The 17459-nt window shown below is 42.3% G+C and overlaps 2 protein-coding genes across 11 annotated transcripts in view; both read left to right on the top strand.

Moving 5' to 3' along the window:
* LOC310756746 (uncharacterized protein) overlaps positions 1-17459 on the top strand; it is a 1375527-nt gene that overhangs the window by 330596 nt on the left and 1027472 nt on the right. The window lies entirely within an intron of this gene.
* Positions 1557-16961, top strand: LOC310756561 (uncharacterized protein). Of its 10 annotated transcripts, none has more exons than XM_083600847.1 (5): positions 1898-2010; positions 5308-5507; positions 5609-5770; positions 8091-8233; positions 9948-16961. In XM_083600847.1, the coding sequence occupies exons 4-5, from the start codon at positions 8164-8166 to the stop codon at positions 12224-12226; spliced, it is 2349 nt and encodes a 782-aa protein (XP_083456973.1). In that variant the 5' UTR covers positions 1898-2010; positions 5308-5507; positions 5609-5770; positions 8091-8163; the 3' UTR covers positions 12227-16961. The 10 variants fall into 10 exon arrangements, with proteins under 10 accessions (XP_083456974.1, XP_083456973.1, XP_083456978.1 ...); XM_083600849.1 differs by lacking the exon at positions 5308-5507 and adding an exon at positions 3713-3912 and having other exon boundaries at positions 1900-2010; XM_083600853.1 differs by lacking the exon at positions 5609-5770 and adding an exon at positions 3713-3912 and having other exon boundaries at positions 1900-2010; positions 9951-16961.

Here is a 17459-nt window from a genome sequence, read left to right as displayed (position 1 = left end):
TGCCAGGAGGAAACATTTCTGACCAGACTGACTTCCACTTTGCCCTCCAGTCTCAAGCCCATAATGCATGTGCACCAAGTGTAGTACTTGAAAATCACAGCACCATTGATCTTTAGGAGCATATTGTTTAAACAGGCCCATTTTTGCGGGCGGACACCAAACTCTAGTACAAGGGTTCCCAAATTGTGGTCTGTGGTGGTTTGTATGAAATATTGATTTTAATTGTATTTCTGGTGTATCAAGAAATGGAGGGTACATTTCATCATATGTGGTGGACATGTAAATCAGCAAAGGATTTATGGGAGATGATCTGTAACAATATAGATGATATATAATGAAATGGAGGGGGGTGTTTTAAAGGATTTATATAAAAAGACCAGAAATCTCCTTATTAGGAATATTAGGATGTCCTCACAGATCAAAATGATTTGTTACTTGACGCAATCACAGCAGCCCAAATGATATATGCTCGGAAATGGACAGAGGGAACCACGCCAACGAAGGAGGAATGGCAAATGAAATTGATGGAACGTGTGGAATTAGCAAATATGAATTATAGAAGAAGAGACCAGGAAGGTGAAGTATTTAAGGAGGAGTGAAAAATGTTTGCAGAATATCTGAAAAATCATGTCAAACAGGTTAAGCAGGGTTGGAGTAAATTCAGCAGTTTAAAGTATATGAAGATGTAATGCGGAGGGAGAGGGGAAATTATGGAGTAATAAGAATATGCAGTTGTAATGCGTTAATATCTAGAACCATGAAAGGGGGGGAGGGAAGTCAGTGACTATGACTGTGTGAGTAAATTGAACGGAATATGAAAACTTGTAATGGAAAGAGAGAGAATGAGAATGCAGTGCCAGGGCTCTGGCATCATACTAGAGCCCTTCCTCCATCCTCCTGAAGCTAGTTCTTCTTTTGTTTCTTACTTTGTCTTTCCTTGTGCCATGGAATTCCAATTGTATTACCAATAAAATGTAATATGAGAAATAAGATTCAATAGAAGAAATAAAAATGCAGTTAAACAAACATGCAGCATCTACCACAGAGCATTACAGTTGCTGCAACAGATGGAAAAGGCATTAAGTGGTCCACCAAGGCCACCAGCAATTTTCATGTGATCTGGTTTCAAGTGACACAAATGTGTGAATCGGGATAAGGCAGATTCCTATGTTCCTTTGTTCTGAGGTTTCTACTGTGCCGGGTTCAGAAACAAACCCTGTCTTCCCCTTTCTCTTTCTCTGTGATCAGATGATGCCAGGAACAAAGTTTTCTGCCTGGGTTGTGATCACAGCTTTGCCCTTTTTAAGCCTTAATTTGAACACGGAACACACATTTTGTACTTGAGCCTCACCCCCCACACAGACACCCACTCACACCACCTGTCTACACAATTCATTGTTGTGTTTTATCTTATCCTGGGGTGGTTTGATTCCTTTTTGTTGCCCAATGCTATGGTGATTTGAGTTGTTTTTCAACACTACAGTTTTAAGTATTTTTTTAAAAAGCACTCTTCCAGTTCCTCATAAACAGCAGCTTATTTGGGTCTCAACACGAAGCATTTTTACTCAAACTTCTGCTTAAAAACTTCCAAGGAAGGAGATTCTGCAACCTCCCAAGGGAGACCGTTCCCACGGTTGAACAGCTCTTGTTATCAGAAAGTTCTTTCGTAAGTCTAGCTGGAATCTCCTTATATTGTATTGTACCGTATATCAAACTTGAGTCCAGGTGTTGTTGGACTACAACTCCCATAATCCCTAGCTAGCAGGTCCAGTGGTCAGGGATGGTGGGAATTGTAGTCCCAAAAAAACCAGGGAGGTGAAAGTTTGAGAAACACTGGAAGATACTACATCCCCCAGAAGGCTTTGGGTCTGGATAAGAAAGACCGCTAGGCGTGGGAAGTCCCACAATGCAACAGGCTCTCCGGTAGAAGCATTTCCCGCACTGCAGGTTGCTTTGGGAGCTCATCACGGAAGAGAAGCTGCAGCTGACTCTTGTAACGGGTGAATGCGGGTGAGAAGCAAGAGAGGGAAGACACAGGTCTAAGGGTTTATCCACACTTACTCTTGAATACCCCACCCCCAAAACGGCTCTATCGTGCTCAGTGGTGTAGCGTGGGTTGTCAGCACCCGGGGCAAGGCAAGTAATTTGCGCCCCTAACCTGTGGATTTGCGCCCCCTAACCCGTGGATTTGCGCCCCCTAACCCATGGATTTGCCCTAACCCCAGATGTTGCGCCCGGTGCGGCCCGCCCCCCCTGCACCCCCCACGCTATGCCACTGATCGTGCTCAGTTAGAGGAGCAAGCAGCAATTCAGATTTCCCCCAGTTTGGCCTTTAATCCAACCTAAAGAGCAGGTTTTTCCCTTGGAAAGGAGTGGGATAAGGGGAAAACTGCCCAGACATGTACTTTCCTAAGCGGATGTGTAAAGAAAAGAGTGGGGAGAGGCTGAATTGTAGAATCAAAAGAATTGTAGAGTTAGAAGAGGATCTGAGGGCCATCTAATCCAACCCCTGCAATAGAGCCATTGGAATATGCAGTTGTAATGGGTAGATATCTAGAACCATGGAAGGGGGGGAGGGAAGTTGATGACTATGATTGTGTGAGTAAATTGAATGGAACATGAAAACTTGTAATGGAAAAAGCACAATTAAAAAAAATTAAAAAGAGAATGCAGTGTCAGGGCTCTAGCATCAAACCAGAGCCCTTGCTCTGCCATCCCCAAAGCCAGATACAGTCATACCTCGGGTTAAATATGCTTCAGGTTGAGCGTTTTCAGGTTACGCTCCACGGTGACCTGGAAGTAACGGAATGTGTTACTTCTGGGTTTCGCCGCTCGTGCATGCGCAGATGCTCAAAATAACATCATGCGCATGCCCAGAAGAGGCAAAACACAACCCGCACATGCGCAGATGCACAGTTACGTGTTACTTTCTATTCAGGATGTGAATGGGGCTCCGGAACAGTTCTCGTTCGCATCCAGAGGTACCACTGTAATTGTAATTCTGGTTTTTCTTTTGCCTCTTATATTGTCTTTTCTTGTGCCATGGAATTCCAATTGTAATAGCAATAAAATGAAATATAAAAATAAGATTCAAAATAAGAAATAAAAGAAGTAATTAAAATGCAACTGAACAAACATACAGCATCTGTTTTTCAACAGTCTACAGTTTTAAGTTCTGTTTTTTTAAAAAAACACCCTCCCAGATCCCATAAATGACAGCTTACATAGGGCTCAGCTGCAAGCATTGTTTCTCAAACTTGAGGTGTTTTTGGACTACAACTCCCATCATCCCTAGCTAGCAAGACCAGTGGTCAGGAATGATGGGAGTTTGTAGTCTAGCATTGTTTGGGTGGGTGCCTAAGTTTGATAAATACTGGAAGAGACTACATCTCCCAGAAGGCTTTGGGTCTGGATAAGAAAGAAGACAAGGACTGGGCAGCCCCAGAATGCAATGGGATTTTGCTTTCTCCCCTCAGCCCTCTTTTTCAAGGAATCTTCTTGGTGGGAAGGGAAGGATGCAGGGGGGTGTTTGCAGGGTGTCCTTAGGGAGTTTTGGGAAGAGAAGCTGCAGCTGACTTGTGTAATGTTATATATAACATATATATGAATGAGTGAGTGAGTGGTGCAAGGGCTCAGGTAGCATCCTAGAGCCCCTCACTCTGCCTTCCTTAAGCCAAATAATTATATTTATTGTGCTTCTTTTGTTTAATAGAATCATAGAATCTTTGGACTGGAAGGGGTCCTGAGGGTCATCTAGCCTAACCCCCTGCAATGCAGGAATCTCAGCTAACGCATCCATGACAGAGGGCCATCCAACCTCTGCCTAAAAACCTCCAAGGAAGGAGATTCTGCAACCTCCCGAGGGAGACCGTTCCCACGGTCGAACAGCTCTTATTATCAGAAAGTTCTTTCGTACGTCTAGTTGGAATCTCCTTATATCATATTGTACTGTATATCAAACTTTAGTCCCCAGGTGTTGTTGGACTACAACTCCCATCATTCTTTGCTTGCAGGACCAGGGATTATGGGAATTGTAGTCCAAAAAAACAGGAGCAAGATTGAGAAACACTGGAAGATACTACATCTCCCAGAAGGCTTTGGGTCTGGAAAAGAAAGAATGCCAGGCGTGGGAAGCCCCACAATGCAATGGGCTCTTGCTTTCTCCCCTGAGTCCTCCTTATCAGGGCAGGAAGTGGAGGAGGAAAAACAAGGGGTTTGCAATAGGACTTTAGAGGGAAAAGCCTTTCTGTGAAGGCTGCACATGGGGCAGGATGGAGGTTGCTTGAAAGGTGTCCTTTGGGAGCTCATCACAGAAGAGAAGCTGCAGCTGAATTGTGTAACAGGTGAATGTGGGTGAGAAGCCGGAAAGGGAAGACACGGGTCTAAGGGCTTATCCACACTTACTCTTGAACCCCGGCCCCATAAAAACTGCTCTTTCGTGCTCAGAGGAGCAAGCAGCCATTCAGATTTCCCCCAGATTGGCCTTTGATCCAGCTTACCCATAAAGAGCAAGTTTTTGGGAGTTGTAGTGCAAAAACACCAGGAGACTCAAGTTTGAGAAACAATGCTTGCAGGAGAGGAGCAAGGGGGAAACTGCCCAGACATGCGCTTTCCTAAGCAGATGTGTGAGGGAAAGAGTGGGGAGAGGCTGAATCGTACAATCAAAGAATTGTAGAGTTGGAAAGGGATCTGAGGGTCATCTAGTCCAACCCCCTGCAATGGAGCCAGTAGAATATGCAGTTGTAATGGGTAGATATCTAGAACCATGGAAGGGGGGGAGGGAAGTTGATGACTATGATTGTGTGAGTAAATTGAATGGAATATGAAAACTTGTAATGGAAAAAAGCATATTTTTTTTTAAGAGAATGCAGTGCCTGGGCTCTGGCATCATACCAGAGCCCTTGCTCTGCCCTCCCAGAAGCCAAATAATGTTAATTCTGGTGTTTCTTTTGCTTCTTATATTATCTTTTCTTGTGCCATGGAATTCCAATTGTAATACCAATAAAATGCAATATAAAAATATGATTCAAAATAAGAAATAAAAGAAGCAATTAAAGTGGGAAGGGGCGGACGCAGAACAAGATTGTTGTGATAAGGAAAAGCACTTTGGGGGGGATCGCTTGCAGGATGCCCTTAGGGAGTTTTGGGAAACGAAGCTGCAGCCAACTCTTGGAATGTTATTTATAATGTATATATGAATGAATGAGTGAATGAGTGGTGCAAGGGCTCGGGTAGCATCCCAGAGCCCCTCACTCCGCCTTCCTTTAGCCAGATAATTATATTTCTTGTGCTTCTTTTGTTTAATAGAATCATAGAATCTTTGGACTGGAAGGGGACCCAGCGGTCATCTAGTCCAACCCCCTGCAATGCAAGAAACTCAGCTAACGCATCCATGACAGATGGCCATCCAACTTCTGCTTAAAGGCTTCCAAGGAAGGAGATTCTGGAACCTCGCAAGGGAGACCGTTCCCACGGCTGAACAGCTCTTATTATCAGAAAGTTCTTTCGTAAGTCTAGTTGGAATCTCCTTATATTGTGCTGTACTGTATATCAAACTTGAGCTCCCAGTTGTTGTTGGACTACAACTCCCATAATCCTTTGCTTGCAGGACCAGTGGTCAGGAATGATGAGACTTTGTAGGGTGGGTACCCAAATTTGAGAAACTCTGGAAGAAACCACATCTCCCAGAAGGCTCTGGGTCTGGATAAAAAAGAAGGCTTGAGAAGCCTCACAGTGCAATGCACTTTTGCTTTATCCCATCAGCCCTCAGGTACTCTTCTTGGCAGGAAGGGGAAGAGGCGGAACAGGATTGTTGTGATAAGGAAAAGCACATTGGAGCAAGACAGAGGTCACTTGCAGGGTTTCCTGTGGGAGCTTATCACAGAAGAGAAGCTGCAGCTGACTCATGTAATGTGTGAATGTGGGTGAGAAGTAGGAGAGGGGAGGTATGCGTCTAAGAGCTTATCCACACTATTGGCCCCCCACCTAAGCTCCAAAACTGCTCTTTCGTGCTCAGTTAGAGGAGCAAGCAGCAATTCAGATTTCCCCCAGACTGACCTTTGATCCAGCCTATCCCTAAAGAGCAAGTTTTTCCCTTGGAAAGCAGCGGAGCAAGGGGGAAACTGCCCAGACATGTGCTTTCCTAAGCAGATGTGTGAGGGAAAGAGTGGGGAGAGGCTGAATCATAGAATCAAAGAATTGTAGAGTTGGAAGGGGATCTGAGGGTCATCTAGTCCAACCCCCTGCAATGGAGCCAGTGGAATATGCAGTTGTAATCTTGTAATGGAAAAAAGCATAAATATATATATATATTAAGATAATATATATATTAAGAGAATGCAGTGCCAGGGCTCTGGCACCATAGCAGAGCCCTTGCTCTGCCATCCCCGAAGCCAGATGATTGTAATTCTGGTGTTTCTTTTGCTTCTTATATTGGCCTTTGATCCAACCTATACTAAAGAGCAAGTTTTCCCCTGGAAAGGAGTGGGGCAAGGCAGAAACTGCTCAGACACATGCTTTCCTAAGCGGATGTGTGAGGGAAAGAGCAGGGAGTGGTAGAATTAGAGAGTACGGAATCTGGAAGGGGGAAGGGAAGTCGATGACCATGATTGTGTGAGTAAATCAATGGAATACGAAAACTTGTAATGAAAAAGGCACAAATAATTGTGTGTGTAAATAGATAGATAGATAGGGCGTTGCCAGGGCTCTGGCACCATCCCAGAGCCCTCGCTCCACCCTCCCGAAGTCAGATGATTGCATTTCTGGGTTTTTTTGTTTGTGTCCTATTTTGTATTTTCTTTTGCCATAGAATTCTGATTGTAGTGCCAAATTCAGCTAAATCATACATTACAACCTCTGCTTGAAAACCTTCATGGAAAGTGAGGTGTGTATGTGAGAGTAAAGGGGGAGGTGAAGTCCCCTTGGACTTTTGTTCCTAAAATCGGTGGGTGCTCTATTAGACTGCAGCAGTATCATTGGAAATAATTGGATCAAAATAAGTGGATCAAAATTGGCTTGTTTAAATTGTTGGTTGGTAAAATCAAAAACTTATTAGGATGCCATTTACAAGAGGGCCCCCGAGATTTCGACTGCCTAGGGGCCTCCACAGGGTTTAATCCTGCACTGGTGGTGGCAGGAAAACAACAGGGATTTTCGGGACACAACAGACTTCCCATAAGAAGCTTCTGGTTGTGCGGGGCGGTGGGTAGATTGGCAGACAGGATTGTTGGGTTGCCATGCATCTGGAACTTCCTGGAAATAGCCAGGATCCGGATGTCAGAAATGGTGTCCGGGTGGAAATTGCTGTAATGTCCGGAAAAATCCAGACGTACAGCAACCCATGTCAGAAGTGTAGAATTTGGTGAATTTCCATGGAAAAAAAAGCTCAAAAACTTGTGTCCGGATTTTTACTTTTTGAAATATGGCAACCCTAAGGATCGGTGAGACACACAATGGTCCGGACAAGTTGAAACAACAGTGTTTGGAGAAAGGAGGTGAAACTTCACCCTTTCCACTAAACTTCACCCTTTCCACTAAAATTATGCCATGCATAATTTTATAAATTTCTATCGTGTCACCTCTCACTTTGCTTTTCTGAAAAGCCCCAAATGCTTTTTGATGTGAGGTGACCTGTATTATTCCAAATGCAGTTGCACCATAGATTTGTATATGATATTGTATGGAGAAATTGCCTTTTTCAGACTCTGTACACACACTGGGCCAAAATCTTTGAGCTGTTCCCTATGACCCCAAGGTCTTCTTGCTGGTCAGTCAATGCCAGTAGGTTTCCGAGCACAATTCAAAGTGTTGGTGCAATTCAAAATGTTGGGCTCCTGCCCTGTGGAACACCCTCCCATCAGATGTCAAGGAAATAAACAACTATCTGACTTTTAGAACACACCTGAAGGTAGCCCTGTTTAAGGAAGTTTTTAATGTTTGATATTTTCTTGTGCTTTTAATTCTGTTGGGAGCCACCCAGAGTGGCTGGGGCATAAATAAATTATTATTATTATTATTATTATTATTATTATTATTATTATTATTTCATAGGCCAATGAGAGGCCACTGCTGAAAGTTCTATTTTCATACAGGGTGGTAAAAAGAGGCGGCCCCACATCCGTCGTGATCCTCCGCCAAGCCATCAGCTGAAAGCCAAGGAGAACGATGCAGAAGTGCCTTTCCCTGGGAGCGATGTTATTGCTGGAGCACTCTTACTGTCGCCCAGCCAGTCCAGGTAGGTCAGCAACTAAATGGTTTTCACATGCATATGCCCTGTGGAATGCCCTCCCTTTAGATGTCAAGGAAATAAGCAACTAACTGACTTTTAGAAGACATCTGAAGGCAGCCCTGTGTAGGGAAGTTTTTAATGTTTGGAGTTTTATTTTGTTTTTAGTCCTCTGTTGGGAGCCGCCCAGAGTGGCTGGGGAAACCCACCCTGTTGGGCACGGTATAAGCAATAAAGTTGTTGTTGTTGTTGTTGTTAAAGAGGAATCCAGAGGTCGTTGTGCACCGGGGAATCTTCTGGAAAGAAGAAATAAGGAGCAATTTATGCAGACAGTGACATTATGCCACAGACTGTGCCAGAGGAGAGTGTCACACTCACCAAAGGCAGGTTAAGGGGAACACCAAGCCAAGAGGGAGCCGCTGGGGGCACCACAACAATGAGGAACATTGGAAGGGGAGAGTTGTTTGGGGCACCAAATTTCGGTGTTTCACGGGGCGGTGTTGAAATTTCAAAGCCCAAAGTCCGCCATGCACTCACACCTTCCTTGTGTGGCTCAGTGTAGCTTTCAAGGTGGGGGGTGGGATTGTAACAACCTATCACTACCTCATGACAAGGTTTAATAATAATAATAATAAATAATAATAATTTATTTATACCCCGCCCTCCCGAGCCGAAGCCGGGCTCAGAGCAGCTAAAGTAAAAGTAACACAGCATTCTAAAGTAAAATAAAAGTAACACAGCATTCTAAAAACAATTCATTCTAAAATCAATTCAAAATCAAATTAATGGCAAGCATTGGGCTAGAGTTCTGTGAGGATTACCAAAGGAGGAGGTCAGACTTTGCCTTGGCCAAAGGCCTGGTGGAACAGCTCTGTCTTGCAGACCCTGCGGAAAGATGTCAAGTCCCGCAGGGCCCTAGTCTCTTGTGACAGAGCGTTCCACCAGATCGGGGCCACAGCCGAAAAAAGCTGTGTTTGGAAAAGTTTGGAAGTTTAGTCACCTTCATGGAATGCCAGCAAGAAACATCAAAACTGCTGCTGGGAACTTGACCCCAATGATAAGGTGATCTGGATGGCAGCCTTGTACACTCACTTGCACATCCTGAAAAGCCACTTCTGTGAGGGAGAGACTTCATCAGGCAAGGCCTTCTTCCACCTGCCTTGTCCCATCCTCCAGTCTCTGCTTCTCAATTTTTTTATTCTATTATGTTATGTGGCTTGCTGTTGTGTTAATGATTGTAGCTTGGAAGTTATTTATTGTAATTGTTAAGAGTGGGTTTCTGTTTAATTTTTATATGCTGATATTTAATATGATTTTATACTATTCTAGTGATTGTTGAATGCTAATTTATTTGATGTAGGTTGCTTATTTTAAAGTTATGTTTTATTAGCACATTAGATTGTTATGGTGTACGTTCTTTGTTTCTTCAGCATGTAAACCGCTTTGGGTATCGTAAGACAGAAAGACGGTTTTCAAATTAAAAGTGATGATGATGACTAAAGTGAGGCCACTTTGTGTGGAGAACAGAGGGGCTGTGGGCATTATGCCCAAATCTGGGCCTACCCCTGGCTACACTTAATGTAAATTGTAGGGGGTTGTGAGAGCTTTCACAGGTTCAGGCTTCATATCTTGCATATCATAGCACAACCATTATTCAGTTTGTATTGTGTGGTTCCTTCTCTTCCAGACTCAGACTAACTTTCCCCCCTTCTCTCTCTCTAAGCAGATGACACCAGCAGAAAATATATCTGCCCGATCTGTGGCGAGTGCTTTGCCTCCACGTTGGCTGTTGACAGACACCAGAGAATCCACACAGGAGAGAAGGCCCAGGACGGCAGTGAGAGTGGGGAATGTTTTGGTCAGAGTTCAGGGCTTTTGAGCCACCAAAGTACCCACCAAAGAGAAAAACCCCATAAGTGTGCAGAGTGTGGGGAAACGTTTTCTCATCGATCTGTCCTTCAGCTCCATCGGAAGGTCCATGCAGCAGACAACTCCTATCACTGCCGGAAGTGTGGAGAGAAACATTCCCCACTCTCGGATTTTGTGAAGCATCTCAGAGCCCACGCAAGAATAAAACCGTACAAATGCTTGGAGTGTGGGAAATGTTTCCCTCAGGAATTGCAGCTTTGTGAACACCAGAGAGTCCACACAGGAAATAAACGACACAAATACTTACAGTCTGAGACGAGCTTTTCTAGACGGCAGCAACTGGTGAGACGTCAGCAGATCTATAAGGGGGGTAAACCCTATAAGTGCATGAAATGTGGCAAATCGTTTGCTCAGCACACTGTCCTTGTGATCCATCGGAAGGGCCACTCGGGAAATAAACCATATAAATGCTTGGAGTGTGGGGAAAATTTCCCTAGCCGATCAGTTTTTGTGAAACATCAGAGAATCCACACAGGGTCCCACAGATGTGATGGGTGCAGGAAAAGTTTTCTCTGGAGATCACAGCTTCTTGTACACCAGAAAATCCCCACAGGACAGAAATGCCACAAATGCAGTGATTGTGAGTCATCCTTCTCTTGTAGGCCACAACTTGTTATTCATCAGCGAACCCATTCAGGAGAAAAGCCTCATATGTGCTTGGAGTGTGGGAAACGCTTCCCCACAAAATCAGATCTTGTTCAACACCAGATAATCCACCCAGGAAAGAAACCCTATCAATGCACAGTGTGTGGGAAATGTTTTCTTGATAAATCTGCCCTTTTGAGCCATCAGACGGTTCACAGTGGAGAGAGGCCACATAAATGTGCGGAGTGTGGGGAAAGGTTTGTTTCGCCATCAGAACTTGAAATCCATCAGGGAATCCACACAGGAGAGAAACCCTACAAATGCAGGGAATGTGGAAAATGCTTTGCCGGCCTAGCAGACCTTGATGAACACCAGAGAGTGCACACAATAAAGGGGCCTTATGAATGTAGAGATTGTGGGAAATGTTTTTCTACTTCATCACATCTTAATAGACATAAGAAAGCCCACCCAGGGAAGCCATATATATGTTTGGACTGTGGAATGATATTTTCTCATTCACATACCCTTAAGGGGCACCAGAAAACGCATACAGTAAATAGATGCCATGAATGCTTGGAATGTGGGAAATGTTTTTCTAGGAGAGACGGTCTTGTGACTCATCAGAGAATCCACACAGGGGAGAAGCCCTACAAATGCTCAGAGTGTGGGAAATGCTTTTCAAGGAGAGACAGTCTTGTAAAACATCGGAGAGTCCACACAGGTGAGATATCCTATAAATGCACAGAGTGTGAGGAATGTTTTACCAGCGAATCACAGTTTATCATCCATCAGAAAAGCCATGCAGGAAAGAAACCCTACAAATGCATGGAATGTGGAAAAGTCTTTACCAAGAGTAATAACCTTCGTAGACACGAGAGAAATCATACTAATTTGGAACCCTACAAATGCGTGGAATGTCGAAAACACTTTGCCAGCCTAGCAGACCTTGATGAACACCAGACAGTGCACATAGGAGAGGGGCCTTATAAATGTGAAGATTGTGGGAAATGTTTTTCTGTTTCAGCACATCTTATGAGACATAAGAGAATTCACCCAAGAAAGCCATATAAATGTTTGGACTGTGGAATGATATTTTCTCATTCGCATACCCTTAAGGGGCACCAGAAAAAGCATACAGTAAATAGATGTCATAAATGCTTGGAATGTGGGAAATGTTTTTCTAGGAAACACTGTCTTGTGCTTCACCAGAGAACCCACACAGGGGAGAAGCCCTACAAATGCTCAGAGTGTGGGAAATTCTTTTCGAGAAGAGACGGTCTTCTGAAACATCAGAGAATCCACACAGGAAAGATAGTCTATAAATGCACAGAGTGTGAGGAATGTTTTGCTAGCGAATGGCGGCTTATGATCCATCAGAAAAGCCATGCAGGAGATAAACCCTACAAATGCACGGAATGTGGAAAATTATTTACCAAGAGTAAGAACCTTCGTAGACACGAGAGAAATCATAATAAATCAGAACCTTAGTAAGCATATCTCATAATCCCTTGGACAATCAATACAGGAGACAAGCCCTACAAATGTTTGGAGTGTGAAAAATGTTTTTCTGAAAAGTTGGAGTTTCTTATACCCAAGAGAGTCCACACAGGAGAGAGGCCTTACCAGTGTGTAGAGTGTGGGAAATGTTTCTCACAGAGAAACCTTAAAAAACACCAGAGACTCCATAAAGAATAGAAAGCATATAAATGTTGGGAGTGCGGGAAATGTTATTTAAATAAGATTTTCTTACAGATTTTTAATAATACAATAAGATAAAAGAAACAAATCTAAATAAAAAACAGAAACAAAGAGAGATGGATAAGAGAAAATACCAAAGGAAAACAACAACAATATAGAAGAAAAGAAAAGAGAAAACGACTTCTGATTCTCCCGCCTGTCTGTTACATAAAATAAATTATTAAAAATATTCACCCTAGAATGACATCCAACAGATCTACTTTCTGTTAGGTAATATTTTCCCAGTCTTCTATTCCAAATGTATCTGATTAGTTCATATTCCTTTATAAACAAAAAGTCCAAAGGGGGTTCTCTAATTATTGCTATTAATAAATTTCAGCAATAATTTTCCTCTAAACAAACATATGAACTTTACCTCTATTAACTTCAACCATTCCTCCATAGTAAATGTTAAAATATCTTTCCATCTTTGTCCACACAAGAGTTTATTCTATTTATATATTAAAATAGTATGCCACAATCCTTTTTTTATTGTGTATTCATTAACTGAATTTCCAGGTTGTAGACAGAGACCTTTCTCTCTCAACTCTCTCTCTGCTGGCTCAGGGTGTCTCTTAATTTCTCCATCCATGGCTTCATTCCAGTCCTCCGACATCACAACAATTCTACTTTTTCATTCCTCTAAACACCTCTGCGAAGAGCTTTTCCATTTTCTGGCAACCCTTTATCGAAATAGCTCCCTGAAGTCTCTGTGTCCTCTTTGTTTCCATTTTCCATTTCATCCTTCTCTCTCTCTCTCTCTCTTAGTTCTTATTTGATTTTTCAAATACAGATTTACAACAAAACCAAATACATTTCCACATACAGAGTTTTCTCCGAATCTTGAGACACCCCCATCCCCTCCATGGGTCCTAATGTCAGCGTTTTCAACTGCTTATTATTATCAAATCTATATTTTATATCTATCCATATTATCCATCGAATTTGTTACATTACAAATGAGATTAAAATCCTGCTAATGTTTTCATTTGCTTACAGTAGTCTCCTAAATAAATTATAAATTTTCCCCATTCTTTCTTGAAGTTTTTGTCTTCTTGGTTCCTGAACTTTCCAGTCAGTTTTGCCATTTTGGCATAGTCCAACAGCTTGATTTACCATTCTTCTCTGGGCGGGATTTTGTCTTCGTTCCACCTCTAGCCTAGTAGCAACCGTGTGGCTCTTGTCACATGCATAAAAGGTTTTCCTGCTAATAAAAAAGCTTCTGGTTTTTTTTATATATACAAAAGTTATTTAAAACATTTTTTTTCAATTCATTATATATCATCTCCCAGAAAGCTTTTATTACCTCGCACAGCCACCACATATGATAAAAGGTACCTTCTTTCTCTTTACATTTCCAGCAGGTATTTGTACTGGTTCTATACATTGTTGCTATCTTACTAGAAGTCAACTACCGCTGGTACATCATCTTCATATAGTTTTCTTTCAGCCCTAAATTTCAAATCCATTTTCCATAACTTTCCCCAACCTGCAATCTGAATGTTGTGCCCCAAGTCCTTTGCTCAGTGTATCATTACAGATTTGACCTGTTCATCTCTTGTGTGCCATTCCAAGAGCAATCTGTGCAATATATATATACAAAAATGTAGCATTTCATCCTTCTCTAGTCCGCTTTCATTCCCCATTTCATTAAACTCCGCTCTAATCATTTTTATTTGCTCATCAAGGAGGATGCCAACAGTCACTGGAATGCCCAATGACATGTTTGCCATAAGGAATGTGCTTGATCTTATTAACAATTCAATCTCATTGTTGTTGTTTAGTCCTGTCCGACTCTTCGTGACCCCATGGACCAGAGCACTCCAGGCACTCCTGTCTTCCACTGCCTCCCGCAGTTTGGTCAAACTCATGCTGGTAGCTTTGAGAACACTGTCCCACCATCTCGTCCTCTGTCGTCCCCTTCTCCTTGGGCCCTCCATCTTTCCCAACATCAGGGTCTTTTCCAGGGAGTCTTCTCTTCTCATGAGGTGGCCAAAGTATTGGAGCCTCAGCTTCAGGATCTGACCTTCCAGTGAGCACTCAGGGCTGATTTCCTTAAGAATGGATAGGTTTGATCTTCTTGCAGTCCATGGGACTCTCAAGAGTCTCCTCCAGCACCATAATTCAAAAGTATCAATTCTTCAGCAATCAGCCTTCTTTATGGTCCAGCTCTCACTTCCATACATCACTACTGGGAGAACCATAGCTTTAACTATACGTATGGACCTTTGTTGGCATGGTGATGTCTCTGCTTTTTAAGACGCTGTCTAGGTTTGTCATCGCTTTTCTTCCAAAAAGCAGGCGTCTTTTAATTTCGTGACTGCTGTCACCATCTGCAGTGATCATGGAGCCAGGAGGTGATGGGACCAGTGGTCATGATCTTAGTTTTCTTGATGCTGAGCTTCAGACTATATTTTGTGCTCTCTTCTTTCACCCTCAATAAGAGGTTCTTTAATTCCTCCTCACTTTTTTGTGACATCTGCATATTTGAGGTTGTTGATATTTCTTCCGGCAATCTTAATCTTATTACATCTCCCATCTCCACCTTAAGAGCTTCCTAGCAGAAGGTACGTTTTATCATATGTGGTGGCATTGCAAGGTTATTAAAACTTTTTGGGAAATGATATATAATGAATAGAAAAAATGTTAAAAACAACCTTTGTTTAAAAACCAGAAGCTTTTCTTTTAGGTATTACAGGAATGGATATACCTAAAGAATATAAGAGTTTGTTCAACAGCCTCACAGATATTGTTAGCCCCACAATGGAAAAAGGAATGGCAAATGAAGTTAACAGAGTATGTGGAAATGGCCAAATTAACTGGGAAACTTAAAAATCAAGATGACCACAAATATTTAAAAGAACGGGAAATGTTTATTGCATATGTACGAAAGCATTGTAAGGAAGTTAATACATTAGCAGGATTTTAAAAACACTTGTAAGATTATGGAGAATGTTTAATCTTGGATGATTGACATGCATAAATTGAGATAACATAAGGAACCAGGGGGAGGGAGTCAATCCCATAATGTGGATTTAATACTACGTAAATACAGTTGTTTGAAATCTTTTTTCCATTTTTATCATCTGTGATGATTTGGTTTAATTGTGAAAATTAATAAAAATATTTATTAAAAAAGATACAGGTAGGTAGCCGTGTTGGTCTGCCGTAGTCGAAACAAAATAAAAATAAATAAAAAAGATGTGTGCATGCACACAAAAGCTCATACTCAATAACAAACTTACTTGGTCTCTAAGGTGCAACTAGAATGAATTTTATTTTATTTTATTATTAAAAAAAAAGGAATAAAAGAGCTTCCTAGTGTTCGTCTTACCAAAGCACATTCCAGTGACTTTGTATCTTGCAACTTGTGAAGGGGCAGCGGGGAGCAGGAGATGCTCCATTCTATTCCGCAGCATCATTGTGGGGATGGCTCTTCCCTTTGTGTCAATTTGCATCGGAGTGAAAAGGGAAGAGATGGAGGGAAGGAAGGAAGGAAGGAAGGAAGGGTGGGTTTTCGGGAAATGGCAATTGAAGGAAATGATTCCAGATCTTCAATTTATACAAGGTTGGATGAGGATGGTAGACAAAGAGAATTTCCCCTGCCCATATCAGAAAAGCTCCATGGCACAACATCCCTGTGTAGGAGATGAAGCTGATAGTTCGCCAGCCAAAGGTGTGTTGGAAACCCCTTGCAGTATAATCAGTGGGGTTTTTTTCTGGGGGCTCGTGGGGGGTACGCATGCCCTTAAACATTTTGTGAATCAAAAAATGTCCTAGATCTAGGACAAATATTTGCTGGAAATGCAGGGAGGCTGAAGGTACATAGATCCACATGTAGTGGAACTGTAATAAGAGTAGGCAGTTCTGGGAAATGACCTGCAATTGACTTAAGAAAATGTTCAAATGCTCTCTCCCTAAGAAACCAGAGGCTGTCCTGCTAGGAATTATGGGAAATGGAATTCCAAAAAAAGTAGAAGAGCGTACTTATGTATGCCACAGTGGCTGCCAGAAATCTGGTTGCGGAAGGATGGAAGGGAGAGGATATCCCAACCAAATTGGATCGGATTGGCAAAGTAAATTAAGAATATGCTGAATTAGCGAGATTTATCAGCAAGGTTATGAGATATCTCAGATGAAAAAAATTACTAAAGAATGGGATATTTGTAAAGTCTATGTCAAATAATATTGTCAAATGATAAATCCGTTAGCAGGTTTTGATTGAGCTTCTCTGCTTTAAGAAGGACAATTTTACAAAATCTAATGTAAGTTAAATAACACGGAGAAACAAAGTCAATGTGCAGTTCTAAAGAATTTAATTTGAGAACATAATGGGAAGATCGGATGTCAAGTTTAATTACAAAATAGTGTACAAACAAGTATCAAACATTGAATGAAGAACTGTTTATTTCTATTTTGTTTACAACATTTACTGAAAATTTTTGTTGTACGGTTTTGAAACCAATAAAGCATTTTTTAAAAAATTGTGAGTCTAAGTTTGGCCTCATTGGGGGGTAGTATTTAAATATGAGCAGGAAAATGAGAATACCCCTAACATTTTTAAAGGAAAAAAGCAGTGGGCATTGTTGTTGTTGCACTGGGCATAATGATCCCTGATTGACTGCATTTTGACTCCCAAGGTGGAAAGGATTCCTCCTGAGAGTCCTCCTGTGACCTTCAGCTGCAGCCCTCTTGACCTCACGTTCCTGGAAGTTGCCTTCTTCTTTGGCGATCACTCGTAGCCGGGTAAGATTGTCTTCCATGAACACGGGCCGTAGCAGCGAGTCCATGGAAGGAAGCCCCCGTTGAGTGAATTGGGACTTAAGAGAGACACGGTTAGCAGGATTGCAGCCCTTGTCATTTTGCACTTCAGAGAAGCCTCACCGACCATCCCTCTGTCCTAGACTGGAGGAAGGGGGACAAGATGGAGGGCAGACCGAACCTCCTGCGCCCTTCTGAGGGTTGAGAGGAAATCGGAGAGGCT

This window comes from Podarcis filfolensis (genome assembly GCF_964270895.1).
Source record: "Podarcis filfolensis genome assembly, chromosome: 2".
Lineage (NCBI taxonomy): Eukaryota > Metazoa > Chordata > Lepidosauria > Squamata > Lacertidae > Podarcis > Podarcis filfolensis.
This window is presented reverse-complemented; position numbering and strand designations above follow the sequence as displayed.